Consider the following 26,721-nt stretch of genomic DNA (forward strand, 5'->3'; position numbering starts at 1 on the left):
AAATTAGCATCAGAACACACTTCTAGAATCTAAAACAATCCTGATAGTAACTTGCTTATAAGGGTTTAAAGAAACATCTTAGGGTGCTGGCTTAGAGCAGATATTTTGGGGTCTACTTCTTACCAAGTTTCTCTTCACCTTCCTCTTCCTCATCTCCCTTTTCCTTCTCCTCTTCCTTTTCCTCTTCATCCTCCTTCACATCTGGCTGAGGAGCATCAGTCTTTTTGTATTCCACAGGACTGGCCTGTTTCTGAAATATTCCCCCAAAGCACAACAGGTTTGTTCATATTTTATGTATTATATTACCATGTAATTATTGAATGCCTGTGAGCAAAGTTCTGTACAAGCGGTATGCTGGAACAGATACAAAGAAATGTGTAAGAAGGAATTGCTGCCTGAGAGCTTCCTCTCCAGCGAGCATGTGTGGTTCAAGGTAGAAGGAACAGTAGAAGCAAAGGGGTCAGGCAGGAATGTGCAAGTCTAACTAGTCAAAGGTGACTGAGTAACACATATATAGAATAGTGGTGGAGGATAAAGCTGGAAAAGAAGATTGGGGATTAGGTTACAAAACGTGTTGAAAGTAGTATGAAGCACAAGTCTGCTTTAGCAGAAGTAGAGGGCCTAAACAAAATTTTCTTTTTTTTAACTGCATATAACAAAGACTAAACAAGGAAAACTACAATAAGGCTGTATTACTCCTGTATGTGGTGTTTGGGGGAAAAGGGGAGTGCTGAAAAGAGAAATGGATAATGAGAAATCAAAGACTGAATTATGAAGTATATCAACAGAAACAGGTATGCCAGCAGGAAAAACTAGTTTGTGCCCAGATGGGTCAGTTTTATATCTAAGTTGTTTTTTTTTCCCTTTCTTCTTTTCTTTCAGAAAACTGCTGCCAACTATGAAGGAGTGCAATACACTAGACTAGCAACTGAGGGGCTAACAATCCTACTTCCATCTAGGCACAATACATGGCCACTGAAAATAATGAACAGGGTTTCAGAAGTCAGCACCAAATGTGGCCCAGTCATTACTGAGCTGCTACAAAGAAAAACCTCTGGCAATATATCTTGGTTATTTTTAACATGGTAAGAGTGAATCAAAATAAAACAAACCAACAACAACTCATACCTTTCCAGAACAGCAGAAGAGGATGACAAGAAACACAGGCAGGGCTACAGTCAAAATGTAGACCACCCAGAGCCATGGGCGCTCCTCAGCTGCCTCAATCATCTGCCCCACTACACCTGGCTGGAAAACAAGACAGCACTCATTTCACGGTCTGGCTTTTGACACTAAATATAGGCAGTACTGTCCCACTGTTAAATTACTGCATGGCACTGCTCAGATACCATTTCACAGGATTCAAGCCTAGATGTCCACACAATGTAAAGAGGAAATAAAAGAAAAGTCTCAATTTTCCTGTTGTCTTTATCATCAAGGGTATTTCTCTTTCCTAGGTGTGAAAGCTGGCTTTCCAATTACCTGCAAAGATTCTTAACTTCAGGGACCAGTGAATGAAGAATTTCTTTATCTTAGTGTGTCTCCAATTTTCAATTTGGCCTTATGACCAATTATTTGAAAGTTCCATTTATTTAATAAACCAAGATTCAATATTTAAGAGTGCATTAAAACAGATCCTAAAGGGAAAGCTTTGTTACATCTTTGTTTTTAGCTGTTTACATTGGAGGACAGTTGGTTTACGGAGTTGTACTGGTTTCTGCTGCACAGCAGAGTGAGTGAGTTATACATGCATCTGCTCTTCTAGACTCTGTTCCCATACAGGTCACTAAAGGGCTGAATAGAGTTACCTGTGCAACACAGTAGGTTCTTATTAGTTATCTATTTCATATGTATTAGTATATATGCCAATCCCTGTTAACTCTATTTTAACACAATTTTAAAAGAAATATCATGCATATAACACAAATATAGACTCAAAACCTTTGTATTAACCTACTGAAATCATGTCCAAAACCCCAGTATTCTGTCTTTAGTAAACACAGGTCCCACTTTCTATGACAACATTCCCAAATAAGGGAAAAGACAAATCTTAAAAGATCGCTCCTCACAACAGTAGCAATTAGTTACCTATAAAAGACATAAATGCACAAGAAACAAGGAAGCACAAACCTCAGAAGCCCCATCTGCAGCTTTCTTCAGACCCCATCCATCATTGGCCCAATCGTCAACCACTCTTCGATCACCACAAATGATAAAGTTGTCAAAAAAAATGTCCGAAGTCATAGACCACAGTTCCAAACCAATAGCACTAAAAGGAGTCATTTTGAAAGGCTCTAGATCTTCAAAGAAATCTGGATTTGGTATTTTCCGTGGTTTCCAGATTCCCTAGAGAAAATTATTTTAAAAAATCATTTCAGATAATGATCAACACAAATTTATAGTGAACCTAAATAAGATGAATTCTGCATTATCTGTGAAGTAAGTGCTGACTGTGTGACACTTAACAGGAGGAAAACAATAAATGCTATTAATGTCTCTAAGAGGGCTGAATTCCAACTACTTCCAATTTCTACTTTCAGTTTCACCCATGACCTTGATTCAGACCAACACCTTGCTCTACCTGGCACATTCCAAGAGCCTTCACTCTGACCAACTAATGGCTGGTAGGAGAGGGAGCATAAATCAGTACAGACTTCTTCAGTGGTGAGGTGTATACAAACTTCAACCAGATATTTCACCTCAGACAACTACCTAGAGAAACAGTTACCACATATACTCAGACGAGTACAAGAAAAATTACTGTAGCAAGGATTCTAAAAGCAAAAATGGCAATTCACCTAAATGTCCATCGACAAAACAGCTAAGGGGCAACTTTTCTTATTGTCTGCACAACTAAAAATACACTTAAAAACAGGAAAGTATACACAGTCTATATGTAGAGATACAACTTACACTTTGAAGTAAGTTGTAAAGTAGAAATTAATGATTTTAAATAATCTGACTAGAACAGAAACAGAAGTGAGACCAGGGTTGGAATTGTTACAGAGCCACAGTAAACTTGAAGCTTTAAGGTATCACCACCAGTATTATCATCTCATTTGAGCTTCAGTCTTTCTATAGCTGAAGATAGCAAGGTCAGGCAATGAGCTAACTCATGGTCAGGAAACCAACTCTCATCATAGTCCCCTATCCATGCTACCAGAGACTGCCAGTTTGGATATTTATGGCTGGAGCACCCCTGCCACATGGCAGCAGGATGTCCAAACCACAAGTTTTCATCTTTATTTGTTTTTGTTATAATGCAATTATGAAAACTCATCTTTCCACTTTCTAGGTTTATCTTTTCAACACAACACCTAAGTTCTCTCTTAATTCTGAAGTTTACTTTATTTTTAATTCAGTTGTTTGGACATAGAGGATCAATCTGTGGCAGCCTCATTACACACTCGAGAACTATCTGAACACAAAGAGCTCAATGAAGCAGCTCAACCATCAGGAAGTACTAACCTGGTAGTTAGGGTTGTCAATCATGGGGGGCTTCCATCTGCCCTTATAATTAGGATTGTCAATCATGGGTCGCTGCCAGACACCGCACCCAGGGGCCGACTCACACTTAGGGTTGGCAATCTGAGGAGCCTCCCATTCTCCGTCCATATCTTCATCCCTGTGGAGATATAAACAAACTACAAGTGGGTTCTGTAAGCAGGACTATGAAAAGCTACCCCAGGGCTTCCCTAAAATCCTGCAGGAATATTCAGCGGCGTACTACAAAGCATCATTTTGTTTTCGCTTCCAGTAACAAAGGATTTCCTGTGACAAATACATTAAAAAGAGAGATGAGGGACTTCCCTGGTGGTCCAGTGGCTAAGGCTCCATGCTCCCAATGCAGGGGGCCTGGGGTTCGATCCCTGGTCAGGGAAGTAGATCCCACATGCTGCAACTAAGACCCAACACAGTCAAAGAAATAAATAAAAACAAATATTAAAGAAATAATAATAAAATAAAAAGAGAGATGAAAATGTAATCAATTTAGTTTGTGGAGCTCTACACTTAAGTTTGAGCAGTTGAATACTGGAGTGGGTTGCCATTTCCTTCTCCAGGAGATCTTCCTGACCCAGGGATTGAACCCGGGTCTTCCACATTGCAGGCAGACACTTTACCGTCTAAGCCACCAGGGAACTCCTGGCTGTATTTAAGTATTAACTTTTACGTCAATAAAAAAAGCAGGCAATGTTAAAAGTTAACCAACACTCATACCAGTCCTCTGGCTTCTCTGCATCTGGGTCAGGTACATATTCAGGCTCATCATCTAACCAGCCTTCAGGCTTTGTAGCTTCTTCATCTGGAATCTTAGCAGGAGCATCTTCATCCCTTAACACAAAAGAAAAAGACAATTAATGACAACACTGGCCACAGAATTACAATGACTACAGTGTGGTCCCACTTTGTGAAATAGCTCCTCCTAGAAATATCTAAAATCATATGCAAGGGCCTAGTATGCAGAATATATAGAGAACTCTTACGATTCAATAATAAAAGACAATTTGATTTAAAAACCAATAGAGGATTTAATAAACATTTCTTCAGACATACAAATGCCCAAAAAGCACATGAAAATATGTTCCACATTACTAGTTATCATTTTGAAATGCAAATCAAAACCACAATAAGATACCACTTCATACCCAGTAAGATGACCATAATGAAAAAGGACTGATAAAACTAAGTATTGGCAAGGATATGGAAAAAAATGAAACCCTCCTACATTGCTTGTAAGAAAGCAAAATGGTGCAGCTACCTCGGAAAACAGTTTGGTAGTCCCTCACAAAATTAAACATAGTTACCATGTGACCTAACAATTCCATTCCTAGGAATATACCCAAGAGAAATGAAAATGTATATTCACCCCAAAACCATTCATTTGAATGTTCATAGCAGCGTTATTCACAACCATAGCCCAAAAAGGGAAACAACCTAAACATCAATTAAACAAGGAATGGATAAATAAAATGTGGTATCACCCATACGATGGAATATTATTCAGTCATAAAAAGAAAGTATCAATACAAGGTTCCACATGGATGAGTCTTAGAGTCTTAAAACTATTATGCTAAGCCAAAGAAGCTAGACACCAAAGACCACATATCTTATTAATCCTATATCCAGAATGGTCAAATCCATAAGGCAGAAAGTAGATTAGTGGTTGCCAGGGGCTGGTGGAAGGGAGAAATAGGGAGTAAGGGTATGGGCTGCTTTTTGGGTGATAAAAATGTTCTAGAATTAGACAGTGGTAATCGCTGCACAATACTGTGAATATATTAAACCAGTAAACTGTACACTTTAAAAGGGTGGATTTTAGCGTGTGAACTATGACTTTAACAGTCAACCTTCTAAGTTTATCAAGAAGTACCTAATTTCAAAGCTTTATGCAGTTACTGTAAGACAGTGCTACTTTAGCTGGTAAGCAAGGACATCTCCTATTCTTGGTCAGGGTTATGCTTATTTTAGAACTATGCTAGTTTAAAATTGTGTTAGGACTAAAGCTTGTCTATCATTCAGCTGACCTTTTAAGCTCAACATTTACTTCTCCTCCCCCAAAACAAAACAGCTAGTTAAGGAATCCAACAGTGAACAAGGTGAGCCCAAATCTAATGTTCACCAAACATACAAATAAACTCACCCTTTACACCAGTGCAGCATGTAAGTATCAACCAGAATTTTACTATGAAACCTAAGAGGATGCTTTTACAAATGTTAGATCAGTTTTATCATTTCTCTTTGTTCACTTTCTAACATTTCCACAAGTCACCATACCAAGAGTTCAAACAGGGTCATATGCAAGAGAGCAACCCACCTGTTTTCATTTCTTGCCATTCTCCAATTTGCATCCTACATAGAAGACCGCTCAATTTCCCTCGCATGTGTTAAGCTCGCTCCTGGTCCTCTACTTTTGCACATGATATTCTCCTTCAACCAGGAAATACCATTTCCCACCTTTACCAGTTAGTTATCTCTTGCCCACTTTCATTCTCAATTTAAAAATACTGAAGTTTGGTATACTTGGTGCTCCGGTCACCATGGAAACACATATTAGGTCATTCACCACATGCATGCCAACTTCAATTGCCTGTCTCACAACTAGAGTGAGAGCTGTGCAGGCAGCTGTGTGCCTGTGGCTTTGTATTCTGGTGCTCAACAGAGAGCAGAGATCTCCTGAGTACTGTTTAATAGGAGAAAGGTTATTTTTCAAATTAAAAATTTAGGACTCCAGCTTTAAATTGAATTATAGAAGCATGGGAAAGGCCAGGCCGAAAGATGTGACGTTTCGCCACAAACCAACTGTGTTGCCACAGGCAAACCGTATCATTAGTTTCAGCATTTAGTAGCTTGTAAAATGGTGTGAGGCAGTCCAGATGATCATGACAGCCCTGGTGATCATTATGTGGTCACTAGTATTTTCAGCTATAGTAGTCTGCATTTTTCCCAACATTTAGATTGCATCACAGATTATTCAAATTATCTGATTTCAACCATCATTGGAGTATATGAAATGCTCCACTGCATTCAAAAACAGGTACCAAAGACTCACCAGTCATCTGGTTTGACAGCATCAGGATCTGGTATTTTTGGTCTTTCATCCCAATCTTCAGGCTTCCGGTCTTCTGGGTCCTCAATTTCACGTGAAGGATTTACAGGAGGAGTCATGTCATTTAACAGATTCCCACTGTTCACAACAGATTGGTCCACTAATATTTCAAAACTATTATCTGGATTCAAGACTGAAAAAAATTAAATGCAATTTTAAAAAGTTAATTAGCCACTCATTCCCAAGTTTTCTTTACCACAAAAGATCATATTTCTTTTTTTTTTAGATCATATTTCTAACAGAAAGCAGAAGCACGGAGTAATGACTCTGGGTATTAAGAGTCAGAACAGGGTCACGGAGGCTTAGGCAAGTTTGTACTCTTTTCCTTATCTATAAATCATAAACATTAGTTCTTCAGGTTTTTAGAAATTAAACAACAGGTAAAATTTTAAGTATGCAAAGTAACTGCAATATTGGTTTGTCACAAATGGTTACACACAGGTCAACAGGCAAATAAGTTTATTTATTATAACGGTCCCCCATTAGAAGAGGTCCATTTCCTCATTTTCTGAGTTAGTATTACCATGATCTATGTTGCCAACAGTTCCAATCACACAAACCTTTTATTTATTAAACCACAAATCTACTCAGGTTGTACTTTTGGAATCCAGTGAAGAATGCAAACATAACTTTAAATCTATAAAGGTACCTTAAGTGAAATTATGCTAAAGCCTGGATCCTACAACTAAATGTCTAATAGGCAAGTGACCAGATCACAGCACATCCAGAATACTGTGGAAGATAACAGAGTACTATGCTGCTCTCCTAAACGATAATGAAGGTGATCTATGTTATCAATGAAACATACTCTCATAGAAAATTCTCACACGTTTGTGAAGAGAAAAAATAAAATATACTTAACCTTTAATATAAAATTATGTGTTAAAAAATAAATAAATAAATAAAATTATGTGTTTACACATATATACATGTTTATTCACATATGGCCAAATACATATCACAATATTGATATTTCAGATACTTTAAATGTCTTCTTTTTTCCTTTCAAATTTCTATGCTGAATATGTATACTTTTGTTATAAAGAAAAAAAGTTATTGCATTCTTTAGGAAAAGAGACATGACTATATGTGATCTCAAAGCAGCAGAAAAAAGCCTTATGAATATAAAAACCCCATTCCAATGTCTGAATGATTATACTCAACTGTCTAGGTGTTGGAGCATCCAAACAAGTTCAACTAGAAGACACTGAGAAAAACTGTACACACATTTCTATTGTATGTCCTATTACTTAACGCTCTACCAACAAGAAAATAAACAAAGGCAGGAGATGAGTGGAGATCAAGCAAAGAATCTCTCTATGGGACATACAAGCTTTTCTTAAAACCTGTTTCTCAATTCAACCTAAGGAAGAAACATTTCTTTTAGTGCTGAGAAACTAAGTTCTTCTCACCACTAAGATATTAAGTCAACAGAGATTGTTATTTGCAGGTTTATAATTTTTAGAAGGATGATAAATGGGTAGTGCCAAAAAAAACACAAATTAATAGTTTTTCTTACTTAATGTATAAAGATGTGTTTTCTTATCAGTAAAATAGGTCTTCAGATCTGCATCTGGCCTCTTAGCATGCTTTTCTTCATATACACCCGTTTTGGGGTTTTTGTGGCGGAAGATGAAGTGCAATTTATAGTCCTCTCCACATTTATCTGGACCAAACATAATCGTATACGGGGTCTTGTCATGGAACTGATCCTTCAGAAACAAAAGTGAATTAAGTAACTCAAAGTGTTGAAAAGCAACTTTTCAAAAGTATGATATATCCTCTTACAAAATCCCAAATAGTGTCCTATTTATTCATTTATGAGATTTGTACAGATACCAGTGAAAAGTAATAACCAGAAATTACCAGAAATTTTACTGAGAATGTATGAAAGTGATTAAAACATAAAATAATGCATTTATCTAGAGAGTTACTGGTTCTTTTATAAAGTTTGCTAAAACTAAAAATTACATGGGACAGAAACTAAGAAAGAGCTTCAAAATTTACATTTCAAATAAAAAGCACAGAAACATCAAAGTCGACATTTTCAACTTCCAAGATATTTCAACAGCAGGGAAGAAGACCTTTCACAGGTCTTAGCAAATTTTCTTTCGTTTTCTCTGAAATTCTTAAAAGATAACTGGGTGGCTATATAAACAAAAGTACTTACCAGATTGAGCTCTGGGGTTTTGGAAAGTAGTTTCACATAGGCACCGCCACATTCTATCCCATTTTGGAAATTAACCTCATACCTAATTTTAGGAAAAAAAAGCAGAAACCATATGGCATTATTTCCCCTTTCCCTCATTTTGATCACGTTTTATTACAAGTTATATGTAAAAATTCCATCTTCTATTGTTATGTCCACCCAATCCTCCGAAATTAAATAAGCAAAAAAACCCAAAAAAACCCCAGAAAAACGTAATGCAGATTCCCAATAAATACTTTCCGCAAAATCCAGAGGTTCATTTAGTATCAGGAGGAAAAATAGCTGATTTATTTCAAAATAATTTATTGGGCATGAAAAAAAAAGTTACAAGATGCTGAAACACATCCTAAAACTTCTATTGCAACATGTAATTTTTATTCTCATTATTTTTTACATAGAGTAACAGTTTTATAACATGTATCATTCTTCCCAGAAAGCTTCTATCAACCAAGTGTTTTACTCACTGAACAATGAGAGGCTTGGTATCAAAGATGAAGGGCTTGTTCAGTTTAGTAGAGATAGCATGGTGTTTGGCCCGAGACATCAACACAAGTCCTTTATCGCCTGGAAGTTTTGTTTCCTTCATTTCATCTACCTCCCATTTTCCTGCAAGACAACAAAAAAAAGTTCCATTCCCTAACTACACCTCTGAAGATCCTTAAATGGTAATAAATAAAACTCCGAGTTGTATAAATTCATCACACGGACAAATGTTTAACATGTTCCATTTACCTCTGAGAGCTGGCCTATTAATATTAAACACACATAACTGATAAATATTAGGATATAGTTTTTAAAAACCCGTAATAGCACATGCATTTTACCAATGCCTAGAAAAGACCTTCCATGTCCAATACACAGCACCATGGGTCATAAATTATCTTTCCACTTTACAGTATAAAAATTAAAATTAAACAGGTCTAACCCTATAAAATATAATGGGACACACAAAGATAGCAAACTTCCAAGGAATAACCTTAAAATATATACATACTCCTTTTAAACTAGCCTTGAGAGATACTATGGAAACATACCGTATCTCAATCTGCTATTGTATCTAAATCAAATGCAACTCTCACCATCATATTTGGCAATTTCGTCATCAGTGTCATCTTTCTTGGCTTTGGATAAAATCCACCTGTAATTAAAACATCCCCCCAAATTAAGATTCAAATTATAGTTGGCCTGTAAAAAGAAAGAATGTAAATAATAATAAAAACAGGGATAATCCAGCTCTTCTTAGCCCACCTAATCACTGTACTTTCAACTTTTAAATATGTCTTTCAAGTAGTGATATTATACTCAAATCAAAAATCTGTGACAAAAAGTACCAAACTCATGAAATAATTTCACTTTTTAAGACTCAAGAGAAAAAAAAGTTTTTCTCAAAGAACAAAATACAGGGTGAAGGGGAAAGAAATGGAAGCAAGAACCACACATTCTAAAAGATTTTTCCTAAATGGGACTGAAAATATAAAATAATATTCTATCTTATTTACATGATGTTTGCCTCTAAGATTTTTTCCCCCTAAGAAACACTTACCCTGACAGAGTTCCTCTGTCAAAGGAATCAGCAAAATACACTTCCCCGGTTGGAACTGGAGCTTTGTAGGTGACCTGTGTTAAATATAAAAATGAATTAAGTATTAAAATATTCTCAGTAGGATCTATTCTCTTGGTTTGCTTTCAAACTTGCATGGCCAGCCCTCAAATTCAACCCATATAATTTACCTTTGGGACAATATAACAATGGTTGACAGAGAGAGCAGTAAGTATTTTACCAAATTTTGCTTTCCCTGTGGTAAGGATCCAAAATTTACCTTCATCTTTTGCTTATCTCAAGAGGCAAAACGAACAGAGTCAAAGATCATGGCAAACCTTTGGCGATGGTGGACTGCTGGCATCTGGCTTCGGTTTTGAGTCTTCTACCTCTTCAATGACGTCATCCAGGTCATCCTCGATGTCAATCACATCATCGTCATGTCCATCGTGAGCTTGAACAAGGGCAGTTCCAAGGACCAGTAACATACACAGCAACCACTTTCCTTCCATGATCTAAGTATTTAAAAAAAAAAAAGTACAGTTAAATGTATCGCCTCCTTTCAAAAATTTTGAACCCCTCTCTTATTTAAAATTAAGGCTTTCAAATCCGAGCTGATAGGAACTTTACTGTATTTCATTTTACAGATAGAGAAAGTGAACTCAGACTAACAGGTTTTCCTAAAATCAGTTAAAAGATCTAATTTCAAGAAAAAATTCAATATAAATCACACATACACAATTGTCCCCATATAGAATATCATGTTGGCTACACAGACCTAGGGTGTTCAGATACAATTTCAAAATAACTTCTTGCATTTGTAAAAAGCTTTACAATACACAAAGCCCCTTTTACAGAATAGTTTAAATGAGTTAAAACATTACAATGAAATAACACAGGAGTTAACCTGCCTCACATTAAAAACTTAATTTAGATTAGATGCTGCTGTTCTCATCCAAAGATCAACAAGCATAGGTATTGTTTTAAGGGACTTCCACTGATCCCCGTGTAAAGCAGGGGACTTGAGTGTTTTTTTTTTTTTTTTCATTTATTTTTATTAGTTGGAGGCTAATTACTTCACAACATTGCAGTGGGTGGGACTTGAGTTTTATCCATGGCTAGGGAACTAAGATCCTACATGCCACGGAGCAACTAAGCCACAATTATAGACTCCATAATCCTCAACAAGATTCTGCATTAAAAAAAAAAAAAAAAAAGATTCTGCATGATGCAATCCCACCTGTCAGCAACTAAGACCCATAAGCCAAATAAATAAATAATAAATCAGTGCTTGAGGATTCAACAAAAAAATATATTAAACCACAGACCAACTATTTTTATCTTTTTTCTAAGTCTTTAAGTGTCTTACATATTATATTAGACTGTCATGGATGGTAGTCAATCCTCTTTCCAAAACCACAGATCTAAAGATTATTTCTGAGCCACATGGATGCACAAAATGATTTGCTAGTAGGCAGTATAGAATTTTAATTCTGCAAGACAAAGAGTTCTGGAGATGGATGGAGGTGAAAGCTGCACAACAATGTGAACGTACTCAACGCCGCTTGAAGTTGATGGTTAAGACGGTAAATCTTACAAGTATTTTCACTACGATAAAAAAGATTTTATAAAAATAAAGAAAATAGCTTAATTTTTTTGGTCGCTTGTAAATCAACTTATTCTAATGCTGAATTTAACGCCGAATTCTTTATAAATGCTATAATCCTTTAAAGTGAGTTACTATATAGAACTAGATTTTCACGTATCATTTGGTGGTATTTCTTTTATTTATAAATCTTGGGTACTGTTTTCACACAATGAAAGAAAGTAAAGCTCACTGGATTCCTAGGCAGCACAGAAAATAAAAGATTTTTATAAAAATAAAAAGTCACTCATAATTTTTCCTAGGACTGATATTAGAGTTTAGGAAAACCTCTCAATGTCAAAATTCTGCTATGGCTTCTTATATACCAAGAAATGCCAGTAATTTCAATTTCACTAGTAAGGCTTCTATTTTCTACCACCAAAATAATATAAAATGGCATAGCAATATTGCTTTGATTTACAACTACATTGGATTCACTGAAACTAAACAGGCTGGTTCAACACTTTTATTTAAATCAACTGTATACAACCTAACAAGTCCTCACAGAAATAATGCTATAAATGGTAGTTGGATTCCCAGGGATAAACTATAAATCAAATTAGCCCACAAAATAGTTCAAACTATCTATGCATACAATTTTTACAACTTTCTAAAAGGCAAAATGTGGTAAGCCTCATAGCAACTAAGCGAATCACAAAACCAATGAACTGGTAAGGACTATGTGCTGATGTTAAAGCTGCTGCTCCAGGAGAAGCTAACCAGGGAGAGGAACTACTCACCTCTCGAACATGGGAGTCAGGCAGGGCTTAGTGAGGGAGAGTACGGCTGCAGAACAGCAAGATTGACTTTTTTCTCTGTAGTTTTTAATTTGTTGATATACTATTGCTATGTCATGGGCTTCCAGGTGGCTCAGTGGTAAAGAATCGGTCTGCCAAGGAAAGAGATGCACATTCGACCCTTGGGTGGGGAAGATCCGCTGGAGAAGGAAATGGTAGTCCACTCCAGTATTCTTGCCTGGGCAATCCTATGGAGGAACCCGGCAGGCTCCAGCCCGTGGGGCTGTAAAAGGTGTGGACAGTGGAGAGCAACGGAGCAGACACACACACAGCATGTACTGCCGTTACGGGCTTAACTGCGTCTCCTGCCTCAGATCTGTATGTTGAAACGCGAACTCCCAACATAACTATGTTTAGAGATAGGACCCTCGAGGAAATAATTCAGGTTGGGGCCCTGACCGACAGACCTGGTGTCTGTAATAAGAGGAAGAGAACCAGGAATCCAGGTGCACAGAGGGCAAGTCCAACGAGGACACAACAAGATGGCGGCCCTCTGCAAGCTGAGGGGAAAGGCCACACCAGAAGCCAGCTCTGCTAACGCCTTGATCATGGACTTCCAGACTGTAAGAAAAAACTCTTCTGTTGTTTAAGCTACCCGGCCTGTGGTACTGTTATGGCAGTCCAAGCAGACTAATACAACTCTCCTCAGGCTAAGTATAATGTCACAAGGCAGTTCTTCTCTAACTTGAGCATGCAGCAGGGGGCTTTTTAAAACAGACTGCTGATTCAGTAGGTGTGCACTGGGCCTTTACCTTTCTATCAGGCTCCAGGGGATGCAAAGGTTGCTACCTTGAGAACCACTGATTAGGGTTTACGAATAATCCACTTGTGCTTTGTTTTCCAGTTTATAAAAGCACTTTCACATAGTTACATTATTTTGTAAATCTCCCTTGAGGTATTACCAAGACATAGTGAAATGAAAATAACCCAATCATTTACTCAGTATCACAACCAATAAGTGAGAGTCAAAGAATTCAAATCTCCTATTTCTATTACCCTAGACAAAATGTAGCTACATACCAAACATATGTGATAAGAGACAGGATAGAAAGACTAGTCAGGAAGGGTCCTGAGGGGATAGGTCTGGAATGGCGGATTCAGGTAGGGTTTAGAGTGTGAAGAGTGTGACTGCGGAACAGGTTGCTGGACCAAGGAACCCAGGCAAGGTGGCATCTGTGTGGGGGAGACAGAATAACAGTAGAAGTTTTCCGGTAGCAGGCCGTCCCAGTCAGGAACAACAAAGGGATTTGGAGTCTCCAGCAAACTTCAGGAAATGCCCTTCTCGTACACCACTTCCCCTACACCCTGAGTTTCAGGACCTGGTTTTTCAGGTTTGAGAAGTCTCTGGCACTTATCTGTTAACTTTCGCATTACCTAGAGTGTTGTTAAAGCTGTGAAGGAACCACTGCTGTCAAACCATGACAAATCAGTTCTCATAGCTATGTGTTCATGAGCCGAAACCACTGCTCGTTTTACATATGCTATTTCAATATCTGCCAAAGTAATTTGCCAATACTCCCAAGAAAATGCTATAGTAAACAGGTCTAGTTTCAAGAGCCACTATTAAGCCACCCAAACATTCCAAATTTTGTTAAAGACCTGGTCACACTTAGAAATAATTCAAAACAATATATTTTAAGGTGATCTTAATTCTCCACTTCATTAATGAAAATCCAATATTACCAAGAAACAAAACCCACCCTCATTTCAGTCCTCCTACCCACACTCCTTATATCAAAAAGGATGTTGCACTATTACGATTTCTGTGAGAAAACACAGGAGAAATTTTAAACAATTTTGGGTTTGACAAAGAGTTTCCAATACATCAAAAGCAAGATACACAAAAGAAAAGAACTGGTTGAACTTATTTCAACTCTATGAAAAAAAACTTGAGAATTAAAAAACAAATCAAGCTAGGAGAAAATATTTGCAAAATCAATATCTAATAAAGAAATGGTTTCCAAAATGTACAAAAAACACAAACTCAACCAGTAAGAAAACAAACCACCCAATTACAAAATGGGCAAAACATCTAAACAGATACCTCACCAAACAAGATATTTAGATGGCATATGGAAAGATCAAACATCATCTGCCATTGCTAAGTCGCTTCAGTTGTGTCCGACTCTTTGCAACTCCATGGACTGTAGCCCACTAGGCTCCTCTGTCCATGGGATTCTCCAGGCAAGAATACTGGAGTGGGTTGCCATGCCCTCCTCCAGGGGATCTTCCTGACCCACGGATCAAACCCAGGCCTCCTGTAGCTCCTGCACTGCAGGCAGATTCTTTACCACTGAGCCACCGGGGAAGCCCTTTCATCTGCCATTAGGTAACTGCAAACAATGAGATGCTACAATACACCTATTAGAATGGCTAAGATGTGCTAGAACTAGCAAGGATGTGAAGTAACAGGAACTCATTTCACTGCTGGTGAAAATCGAAAATTTCAGGCACTCTGGCACATACTCTGGCAAATTCTTACTATATGATTTGTCAATCATGTTCCCAAAGTTCTTGCCCAACTGATCTGAAGACTTATGACTGGACAAAAACTGTCACACCAATGTTTATAGCAGCTTTATCCATAATGGGCTTCCCTGGTAGCTCAGACGGTAAAGAACCTGCCTGCAGTGCAGGAGACCTGGGTTCGATCCCTGGGTTGGGAAGATCCCCTGGAGAAGGGAATGGCTACTCACTCCAGTATTCTCGCCTCGAGAATCCCATGGACAGAGGACCCTGGGGGGCTACAGTCCATGGGGTCGCAGAGAGTAGGAGATGACTGAGCAACTAACACTTTTCCATAATAACTCAAAACTTGAAGAAACCAAAACGTTCTTCAGTAGGGGAATGAGTAAACAAACTGTAGTATACCTATTCGATGAAATATTGTTCAGAAATTACAAGATGAGCTACCTAAACTGAATCACTTTGCTGTACAGCAGAAATTATCACAACATTGTAAACTATAAACTATACTTTAATTAAAAAAAAAAAAAGAGCTATTAAGCCAAAAAAAGACTTAAGTCTTTAGTGGATACTGCTAACTGAGAGAAAAGGCTGAGTCTGAAAAGGCCACATGCTATATAATTCCAATTAGATCACATTCTCAAGAAGGCCAAACCCTAGATATTAAAAGAAAAAAAAATTAAAATCAGAGGTTTAGAGGTGGCGGTCAGGATGAATAGGTAAGCACAGGGGGCTTTTTTAGGCAGAGAAACTATTCTGTATAATGTTGTAATTATGGATACATGATAGTACACATTTTTCAAATCCCAGAAAACTTAACAGCACAAAGAATGAATATTGATATATGAAAATTCTAAAACATCATTTAAGAGGTTGAGTGATCCAATGATACACACAGGATATGACAAAACAACCCAAATGTATTAAAAATATATGAAACCACCTCAAAGAGGCGGCGGGAAAAGAGGTTAACCTAAGAAACTCTGGAAATCAGTGCAGTCTGCAAAACCAGACTATACAAAAGCACTATTCAAGTTAAGCTGATTCACATGAGTATACAGGTTAACAATTTGGATATTGCTATACATATATATCAGAATTGAACAATTAAGTAAATGGATGCTGTATATGGTAGGAGCCGCTTTCAATGCTGAGCGTGGGACCTTACAGACAAGCAAGGCAAAGAGAGGCTAAGATAATCCACATGGTAATGGGCAAGAGTTAAGAGACTACAATATGAACTCATATTTATCTTATTATACAGAGGGTTACATACGCAGTATTTCTAGATATGTGCATATAAACCACTTAGTATACACACATATATTTTCTTGCTCTATCAGTTAAGAGGGCATACAAGAAACTACTACACCTCAGTTCAGTTCAGTCGCTCAGTAGTGTCCTTGCAAGCCCATGAACCGCAGCGTGCCAGGCCTCCCTGTCCATCACCAACTCCCTACACCTCAGCAGCAATTCAATAAATACCCTAGTACCAAGGATTTTGGTTTCCAATATCATCTCCAATAAAAGGAAAACCGGGTTCCTTGGCTGATTATCTAGGATTAGGGCAGCAAACATATAAGACAAGCCTCGAACATCTTGTACTGCCAGAAAGTGACCAAGTGTTCAAAACAAAAACACCCACAATGATGTGGGGCTGTATCAAAGGAACAAAAGAAAGAGCAATGGCCAAAGCTGTAACAATATGAGCAATAAAATAAGTGGTATTGGATTATATTCCAAAGCACAAAATAAATGTCCATGAATCTACACATTACTGAATAAATAAATAAATGAGAGCAAATAAATAAGAGGCAAATTTTCCAGGCAGAAATATTCCAAGTAACAGATACAGATAGTCCACTGTCAAGGAGAAGAAACAACTCCCTATCCTTACAAGTGGGCTACACATAGTGATGTCCTTCCTGTATGGGAACAGGAAAAGCACGGATTTTAGTGGAGAAACCCAGCAAACACGACTCCAGTCAGGTGCTCAAGGTAAAGACCAAAAGTGACATCATGTTGACAGCATGCACCCTTGATACAATGAGATGAAAACAGTACTTTAACCTCTGAGGTCTTCCTCCCCAAAATCCATATTCCCTCTAATCATGAGAAAAACATCATGGAAATCCCAACAGAGAGACATTCTACAAAACAGCCTGACCAGCAGTCCTCAAATATGTCAAGGGCATGAAAAACAAAGAATATCTAAAAAACTGTCACAGCCAAGAGGAGCTTAAGGAGATATGATGACTAAATGTAATACGGTACCATGGAACAAGAGCAGCAAGTAAAAACAAAGGAAATCTGAATTAAATATGGACTTCCATAATTACCATTATTCATTCATTAATTATAATAAATGTACTATACTAATGTTGCTAATCATGGCAGAAATGATTCTGTAGATTTAAAACGATTCTGTAAAATGGAGAAGGAAATAGCAACCCACTCCAGTATTCTTGCCTGGAAAAGTCCATGGACAGAGGAGCCTGGCAGGCTGCAGTCCATGGGATTACATGACTGAGCATGTGTGCACGAGGGTGGAGGGAGATGGGTTGGTAGCAATAAAGTGGTAGAACTTAAAAAAAAAAAAGTCATTTTTTAAAAAAGGATGTTCCACTATTATGCATCAAATATTTATCTCCTATCCCTCCAAAAAAAATTTCAGGGCTGAAATATATACTATTGGAATCTAGTCTAAATCTCTTTTCGGAGAGAAACTGAGATACAACAGACTTGCCAAAAACGGTTATTGGCACAATCAGGAGCAGAGGCCAAGTCTCCTGTCTCCCAATACTTAACTTGATAATTTTATACCACTTCTGTCTTAGAAACGAAATGATTTTTCACATATATTAATGTCCAAGAAGACGTCTAAGCAGCAGCTTTTTTCTCCCTTCAAAGCTCTTCAAGGACTTCTCTGGTGGTCCAGTGGCTGAGTTCATGCTTCCAACACAGAGAAGCCGGGTTTGATCCCTATTCAGAGACCTAGATCCTTCAAGCCCCAACCAAAGACCCCTCTGCCACAACAAAGACCCAGTGCAGCCTAATTAATTAATTACTTTGGGAAAATAAATAAATAGAACTCTTCATGTGTCTAACACTTAGAAACTCCTAAGCAGAGAGTGTAAGGGTTTCCCAGGTAGCTCAGTGATAAAGAATCTGCCTGCAATGCAGATGTGGGTTCAATCCCTGAGTTGGGAAAATCCCAACCTGGAGAAGGAAATGGCAACCCACTCCCAGTATTCTTGACTGGGAAATCCCAAGGACAGAGAAGCCAGGCAGGCTACAGTCCATGGGGTCACAAAAGAGGACGTGACTTAGCAACTAAACAACAAAGCAGACAGCGTATTTCTCTGTTGTCACTATTTCTAAGATTAATAGGAAATATGTAACAAGAAGTTCAGCAATAAAGCAATAATGCTTTAAAAAAATAAATAGCACATTTCCCCCACTCCCAACTTCCCCAAAGTCACAAATGACTCCTAGATCTAAAACGTTCAAGAATAAAAGTGAAGAAATTATGCGCCTTTAAACCAAGTTAACCCTTTCCAGCAGTAAAGAAACATTAACATTTTCTAAGTCTCTTCACAACTCATGCTCACTAAGCTACATGACCGCTTCCAGTGCAAGACCTCTCCTGTTCCTGAATGCCATTATAGCACTTTCTCTCATACTTCCTGCTTGAAAGCCATCCTTTTCTTAGAGTACTTTATTTCCTGATTTTCCTCTAAGAGCCATTTTTCTCTGTTTTTTGTTTTTTTCTTTTTAAATCACTGCAAGGCTATTTCCTTAAACTCTACCGCAGTGCCCCTTTGAGCTTGGGTGCAAATGCTAGGTGGATGTCTAATTCATGACTGAACTATTTAGTGCCACAAACTGTCTCACAGTGGGCCCATTTAAATTCCTGTCTTGGCCAAATTACAAATTACTTACAGACCTCCAGGAGAGTAGCAATTAAAAATCAAAACCACAAACAAGAAAATAACATTCATTTTTAACATTTATGAGTCCACCAAAGTGAACTTTTCTTAAAAACACCCTTAAATTATATGTAAATATAGTTTTGTGTGGCTTTATCATATGGTATCCCTTAACTAGAGCAAAAGTGAAGTCAGTAAAACCAACACTATGAGGGACAAGACTACATAGGCCAAGTTCTGATTTCTGTTGATCCAGAACTTGATCTGGAAAAAAAAACTTACAGTTTCTAGGTTCCAGAGAAGTGAACACACTGCACTTCCTTCAAATACTCATTAAATATTTCTCAGCTAGATTTTTTTTCCCCCTTTGGCTGTGCCGAATGGCTTGAGACATCAGGGATCAAACCCAGGCCCCAACAGTGAAAATGCCTAACCGTGAGACTGCCAGGGAATTCCCTCAGATGGACTTTCAATACATACTGGGTGGCAGGGCTCAAGACTGTTTCCTGGCAGTCACAAGACTGAAGTGTGAGAATTCTGCATTACAAAGGGTTAAAGGAAAAAAATGGGTCTAATGCCCATCAGCAAACCTGGTACATATTAAACACTAAATGAATGTTTGCTGATAGTGATCAATTCCATGAGGGCCAACTAGTTATCAACTATTAAAAAAAAAAAAAACAACTCTGACCTTCAGGATCATTAAAGGGTGTCCTTAAAGTCTGGAAACAAAATATAATTGCCCATGTTTTCAGAGTTCATGAATATTCTGTACCATTAGCCCTACCAATCAAGTTTCAGGGGGGTTGGAGGTGGATAACATAAACTCATAACCTTTTATCTAACTAGGAAAAAACATGCAGAGATCTGTTAGTACTACTCAAGACTCCAGCCTGAATGTTTTGTCTATAAAAAACACCAAAAACAAACAAACAAACAAAAAAAAACACCAAAAAAAAAAAAAAACAAAAAAGCAAAAATTTTACGTATCAACTAGTGTCATGATAAAATTGTACACCCAAGGGCAGGTAAAACTTGGAGAAATCCAAATATGGTCTGTAGATTGTACCAATGCAATTTTTTCCTAGTTCTGGTATTTTACTATAGTTATCTACCTATACTGTTATTTGGGGAAGCTGGGTATTGGGTACAAGAGATCTCTCTGTACTATTTTGCAACTTTTGCAGGTCTGTAATTATTTCAAACCTGAAAGCTTCTCTTAAAAAATGTATTACTGGATCAGTATGGCTGGTTCGTTAGACTTGATCAGAGTTGTATAGAAACCAGCTTTAAATCGACCCAGTCTTTCAAAGCACAGAAGTACAGAGAAAGACACAGAAATGTGAGTTGGGTTAGAAATCTAAACATCTTGTCCCCTTCCTTCCAGTTAATGTGTTTTGCTTTTAATAATCAAATATAATTATCAGCCTATATCCAAGGCAGAGAATCTCTACCCTTGGGATCACATAGACAAATGTACACAAAGCCAAGAAAATACATGCATATGTGTAATATACATTTATAAATAATATAAATGATTTCCAACTTGTGTCTCAATTTTCCAAGGACAGAGCAAAAAGCCCAGTTCTCAAAATCTCAAAGTCAGAAGAATTCTTCAAGAGACCTTAGTCTATTCACTCTTAGTATTTCAGTTCACTTTTTAATTTTTAAGAGTGAATTTACCTTGAATTCTAGAAATGGAAGTATTCTATTTTAAAACTGATGATTCAGAAAATTAAGACCTTATGCAAAAGGTAGTACAGTGTACGTGATGGTGTAAACTGTCATGTCAGAGAAATCTGGGTTCAAGACTTCCTTGATCCTCTTTGTGACCTTGGTCAGCTTATTGAACTTAAAGGAGTCTTTCTTCTCTATTTTATAAATGTAGCTAGTAGTACTACTAGCTCAAAGGCTTGCTGTGAAAATACAAAAAGATAATAAACAGTCTATCAGAGTCCAGTACTTCATAAGTACACAAATGGTTTGTTCTTTTCATACACAATTAGTACAACTACATCTTCAATTCCCAGATGGCCTACACCTCCTACATATTTCAACAAAGCTGAATGATTTTATGTAACAAGAACTAGCTTTCTTCTCACTATATTCTGTTTTCTTTAACTCTTCCTCGCAATGATGTATATACAACTGTAGCATTTGGACAGAGAAATATCCCTGTTTATCTGTGATTTTCTTATTTCCTGCTCTGCCACCAATTTTATGAATTCCTCCAAATTTAAGTTTATTTTTGGTTAATGGTAACTCTGTTCTCAGGGCACATTCTAAAGAGTCCTATTATTTTACTGTATGTACTGAAAAATATACATGAGACTTCAACTGAACACAAAATATTATATTAGATACACATTCTGCACTGAATTTCAACAAATCAAAAATTGACTTAGAGCAATTTTAGGAACTGGCAAACACTAAAGAAATATTAAATTTGTCACCTCTCATAGGTGGTATCTTTATGCTCCGTAAGGGGCCATTAAAAAAAAAAAAGATTTTTTAAAACCAATGGAGTCTCATTTTTAAATTAAACTTTAATATTTTCAAGATAGTCTATTTTGCATCTATTTTCATAAAGATATTAGTCTATGGCTTTCTTGTCAAGTCTTTGTCTAGTTTTGATATCAGGGTAATACTGGCTTCATAGAATGAGTTGGAAAGTGTTCTCTTCTATTTTTGGAAGAGTTTGTGAGGGATTAGTGTTAATTCTTCCCTAAGTGTTTGGTAGAATTCACCAGTGAATCCATTTGGTTCTGGGCTTTTCTTTTTAAGACTCTGTTTCTTAAAAGTAGTTAGGGGGACTTCCCTGGCGGTCCAATGGCTAGGACTGTGCTCCCAGTGCAGGTGGCCCCAGATGGTCGGGGAACTGGATCTAAGCAACTAAGACCCAGGGCAGCCAAATAAACAATTTTTTTAAAGTAGTTAGGAAATGTCACTTCTAATTCCTTTAATCCATCAGAAATTGGAAAGGAACAAGAAATGCCACAAAAGGAATGTCTCTCTTAAGAGGGTCAATGAAGTTCCCTTATATTCCTCGTCTGTTGAGTGCTTCTATCATGAAAGGGTGTTGCACTTTATCCAACTGAGATGATCATGTAGGTTTTTTGTCCTTTATTAATGCAACATATTACATTCTTTATTGTATAGTAAACCAACTTACATTTCTGGGTTAACTCCCACTTGGCTGTGGTATATAATTCTTTTTTATATGTTGCTGGATCCCATTTACTAGCATTTTGAGGACTTTTTAATCTATTTGCTTAAGGGATATTGTTCTATGGTTTTCTTGTGAAGTCTTTCATTTTGTTATCATGGTAATATTTTGGCCTAAAAGGATGAGTAGGAGTGTTTTCCTTTCTTCTATTTTTTAGAAAAGTTTGTGAAGGATTGGTATTAAATCTTCCCTAAGTATCTGGTAGAATTCACTAGTGAAATCATTCGGTTCTGAAGCTTTTCTTTTTCGAATTTTATCTCTTAAAAGTAGTTAGGAAATGTCACCTAATTCCTTTAATCCATGAGAAATCAGAAAAAAGAACAGAAGTGACCTAGCTGGCAGAATTGGTTACTTTTTTTTAAAAAAAGTGATTTTTTTTTTCTTTTGGCTCACAGCTTGCTGGATGTTAGTTTGCCCAACCAGGGATTGAACTCGGCCCCCCTGCAATGGAATATCCAAGTCCTAACCACTGGCCCACCAGGGAATTCCCCAAAGTGATTTTTTTGAAAGGCTGAATGTAATTAAAAAATGAGGCACTCTCCTTCATGTAAGCTATCCATTTATCTACCTTTTTAAAATGTTATGTCTCATTGATTTTAGACACTTTTAGATTGTCTAATTTAATTTTCATAAGATCCCCAGGAGGCTCTATCATCCCATGTGACACATGAGGAAACTAAGGCTAATCTGTCCAAGGTCACAGTTAAAAGTATGGTTAATGAGCAGGACTGGGCTTCCCATGTGGTTCAGTGGTAAAGAATCTACTGGCGAAGCAGGAGATGTGGGTTTGACTGCTGGGTTGAGAAGATTTCCTGGAAGAGGGCATGACAACCCACTCTAGTATTCTTGCCTGGTAAATCCCAAGGACAGAGGAGCCTGGCGGGCTACAGTCCATGATGTCACAAGAGTCAAACACAACTTAGTTCCTGCACAACAACAAGCAGGAACTCAGAAGTTCACAATCCCTAATCTTCTACTTAACTTGGCATATTGGGTGAATTACTAACTTCGGGGCCTCCGTTTCTTCATCTCTAAAATAACAACACTGTGTACTTCTTAGATAGTTATATAAACAAAATGCATGCAATGTGTTTATATCAGTACCTGGCTTACAGTAATGTGCAACATTATCAGTGATTTCTACTATTACTAGGTATTGCCCAGCCACACCATTTAAGCTTTAACGGTCCTAAAACACTCAGTTTTAATGGTGATAAGAAACTTGAAGTCTTAGATTGAAAAGGAACCACTTAAAAGGAATTTGATTCCAGTCACAGATAACCATTTTACTACTACTTTCCATTCCTCTGGTATCACTACATCTAGTCAAAATATAAAAGCACTTAATAGTGGGATAAAATTCAAAGTGGTCCTTACTAAATGCTCATCCACTAAAAAAACAGATGTACACTGCCTAGTTCAGTTCTGAATTTTGCTTTTGATTGACAGGAACATTAAAATGTATCTTTCCATAGCACTTTCTTTTTTCGTATAAACTAAGTAGATTTAAAATGTGGATTCCCAAAACACTGCTGAAGATTCTGTTACTTAAAAAAAATAAAATTCTCCAAATAATTTTAAGAGTTAAGCTTAATTTTAAACTCATCTGTTATAGTTAACAAAGCATTCAGCCTGTACTTTTCTGACAAAGTTCTACAGTAAGCTGTACAGGTTGTAACTATGTTCAGGCACTGTTATTATTTCCTAGGAGTTATTATGAGCTGCCAATTCTTCTACTTGCATTATGCCATTCAAAGTAGTTTCATGTTCACCATCTTATTTGTCTCTCCTAAAAGATCCCTAATGGTAAAGTATCCTGGGCACTCCTCATTCTGTTTTAAAGATACGGAAACCAACGTAGCTGATTAAGCTAGTTACCTTGCTGGGCCTGGAATTCAAGTCTCTCCAGTCTGCATTAGTGCTTACCGACTGTCACCTCATCCCCGTAAGCTATCACTCAGAGAAAGTGAACTCTGTAACTGAAAGGATGCAAGAGCATGATTGCCAAAACTGCAGCAACAACTTCTGTCACACGCTTACCCTTCAAGGTCCTTGGAAGATAATGTGCTAGTTGAAACTGTCGAGTTAAGATAGTAAGGTAGGGAGTTGCTGACACTCATTATCAGACAGGTCAGGAAGTTTGCTGTGCAACACTCCAATACACCGTTCATTCTGGCCATCTCATAATCCAGTTCCCTGACTTGTCTGCTTGTGCTGGTGCACAGGAGAACTCCCACACAATTCTCTACCTCTGCTCTTACTACAGCAAATGGACAACTCAGCAGTGATTCTATTCATGGCACTTAAACATCACTGTTAAAAGACTGACACAGAATGATTTTAAAAATCAATACAGTTCCTCCCTTAAAAAAAAAAAAAAACTGGAAACAAAACAAATCCTCCCACCCACTAACTCTTATTAAAAAATTAAGCAAAATGGTCCATTTCCTAACTCAGAGGTAAAGAAACCTAACTGTGGCTCACCTTTGTCCTCCCAAGCTTTTAATATTCAGCTCAGTTTAACTTCCTCCAGCCAGCATTCACTTGTGTCATACCCAGCAGTTAATCCACAAAGTCCAGTTTCTTCCTCCTATATCCATAAAGGTGACTTCAGGTCCCAGGACTTAACCAACTCAAAAAGGAGGATGTTGGTGTAGTGGGCCAACATCATTCAGGCCTTAATTTATTTAAATCATTTATCAAGTAGTGAAAGTGTCTCCTGTCCTTTTTTATACACAGTTTAGTTCTAACACCACCACCACCAGATTTTATATCCATTATTTGGAGAGAACTGGGGTACAGAGAAGTAAATTGCCTAAATTCATACAGCAACAAATGACAGATTAACGACTTGAACCAGGGCTTTAGCCTTAAGCACTACATCAAAACTGCCTCAACTAAAACTCCAATGTGATCATAAAATTAATCCCATGACCTTGAGCCAATCATTTCAGAGCTCTGGGCCTCAAGTTTCCTCCATTATAAAATGACTTGCCCACAGAGAGCTTTTGGGTGCTTTCCTGCCAGTCTTTCTGAATTTACAAACCAGATTACTTATTCCTCATCCATAGAGAGATGTAATTAAATGTTAGGGCTTAAGTTTTTCAGCCACCGCGCGTTCTAGCACATTCTCCATACTCCATTCTTCACTCTGTGATTTTAATTTTCAAATACTTAACCTCTAATGCTAAATATTCTCTCTCGGCCCACTATCAACTCTTCGCCACTACGAGGGATATCGACTAGGCCCGATCCTATTCCAGACCTTTACCCAGTCACTCCAGGCCACTTCCCAGCTTCACAGGTAGCCAGCAATAGGCTTAAGAAAGCCCTAGAAGCAAAGCCAGAAGAAGAAGTTAGCTTTCTCAGAGGTCAAAAGAGGTTCTAAGGCACCTGCCACGCCTCCCGACCCCGCTGGCGCGGCCTGGGCCTGGCTCCCTAACTCAGGCGGCCCCGGTCCCGGCCTCACACCACACGGCCGGAGCGCCAGCCTGGGCCTGAGCTTCCGAAACCCAGCCGGACCCCTCGGCCCCGGCCACGCCCGGCTCTTCGGGCCCACGGTCGCGGCGCCGCGTATCCAGGCCCCCAAGGGTCCTCACAGGCCCGAACACAAGCAGGCCTCCCGTCTCACCTCGAGCCTCGGCGGGACGGCCGGTGGCGCCCGCGCCTGCTCCCACCCGCACAACCGGCCCCGCGCCACAGAGAATACGGCGGCTGAGGCAGCACAGCAGCTGAAGAAGCACGACCGTCACGTGCCGCAGAACGAAGAGGCCTTGACTCCGGCTGCCGCCGCGCGAGCTAGCCCCACCGCACGAAGCCCGGCCCTGAGCCCGCCCCTCGCTCCTGAGTAGCTGCGGCTAGGGCCAAGGCCAGCCCCCCCGCGCCAGCTTCTGAATTCAGTTGGTCAATGCGACCATCGCTCTAAGGACTTTCCCATACGCCCCCTAGGGCTATTCTTCGTGGAGCGTGGGGATTGGCTGGGAGTGAGGCAGGAAGTGGCCGTTGGTTGGGCGGTAGGGAAGGGGGCGGGCTGAGGCGGCAAGGAATATTCCCGGGCGCGCGCGCCCTGAGGCGGGACCAGCCCGTCAGGAGTTCCCGCGCGCGGTTGCACTGGTTCCTTAGTGGGCGCGCTTCCAGGAGTTGCATGTCTGTCTCTGTGGTTCCCACACCTTCTGTGCCTAGACCCGGGCTCGGAGTCTGGCATTCCGTTCCCTTCTTTGGGCGTCACATGTCAGCTGGCAAGAAGGGATGGGAAGTCTGGTGAACCATCGGGAAGAGTCTTGCCCCCGATGCAGCGAGTGC

General features: G+C 38.6%; 1 protein-coding gene across 2 annotated transcripts in view; it reads right to left on the bottom strand.

The window, feature by feature from the left end:
* CANX (calnexin) overlaps positions 1-26,234 on the bottom strand; it is a 30,742-nt gene extending 4,508 nt beyond the window's left edge. Inside the window, exons 1-13 of one of the 2 annotated variants that reach the window (XM_061149650.1) lie at positions 26,051-26,234; positions 10,695-10,871; positions 10,360-10,433; positions 9,896-9,954; positions 9,281-9,422; positions 8,778-8,859; positions 8,127-8,319; positions 6,551-6,740; positions 4,219-4,332; positions 3,469-3,625; positions 2,131-2,346; positions 1,129-1,248; positions 124-250 (exon numbers count right to left, since the gene is read on the bottom strand). In XM_061149650.1, coding sequence (XP_061005633.1) covers positions 124-250; positions 1,129-1,248; positions 2,131-2,346; positions 3,469-3,625; positions 4,219-4,332; positions 6,551-6,740; positions 8,127-8,319; positions 8,778-8,859; positions 9,281-9,422; positions 9,896-9,954; positions 10,360-10,433; positions 10,695-10,868 — 1,648 coding nt within the window. In that variant the 5' untranslated portion in view covers positions 10,869-10,871; positions 26,051-26,234. Of the gene's footprint in view, positions 1-123; positions 251-1,128; positions 1,249-2,130; positions 2,347-3,468; positions 3,626-4,218; positions 4,333-6,550; positions 6,741-8,126; positions 8,320-8,777; positions 8,860-9,280; positions 9,423-9,895; positions 9,955-10,359; positions 10,434-10,694; positions 10,872-24,903; positions 25,010-26,050 lie in introns of those variants that run through there. The other variant, XM_061149651.1, reaches the window with a different exon arrangement.
* Positions 26,235-26,721: the final 487 nt, after the last annotated feature.

Source organism: Dama dama, chromosome 9, assembly GCF_033118175.1.
Source record: "Dama dama isolate Ldn47 chromosome 9, ASM3311817v1, whole genome shotgun sequence".
Taxonomy (NCBI): domain Eukaryota; kingdom Metazoa; phylum Chordata; class Mammalia; order Artiodactyla; family Cervidae; genus Dama; species Dama dama.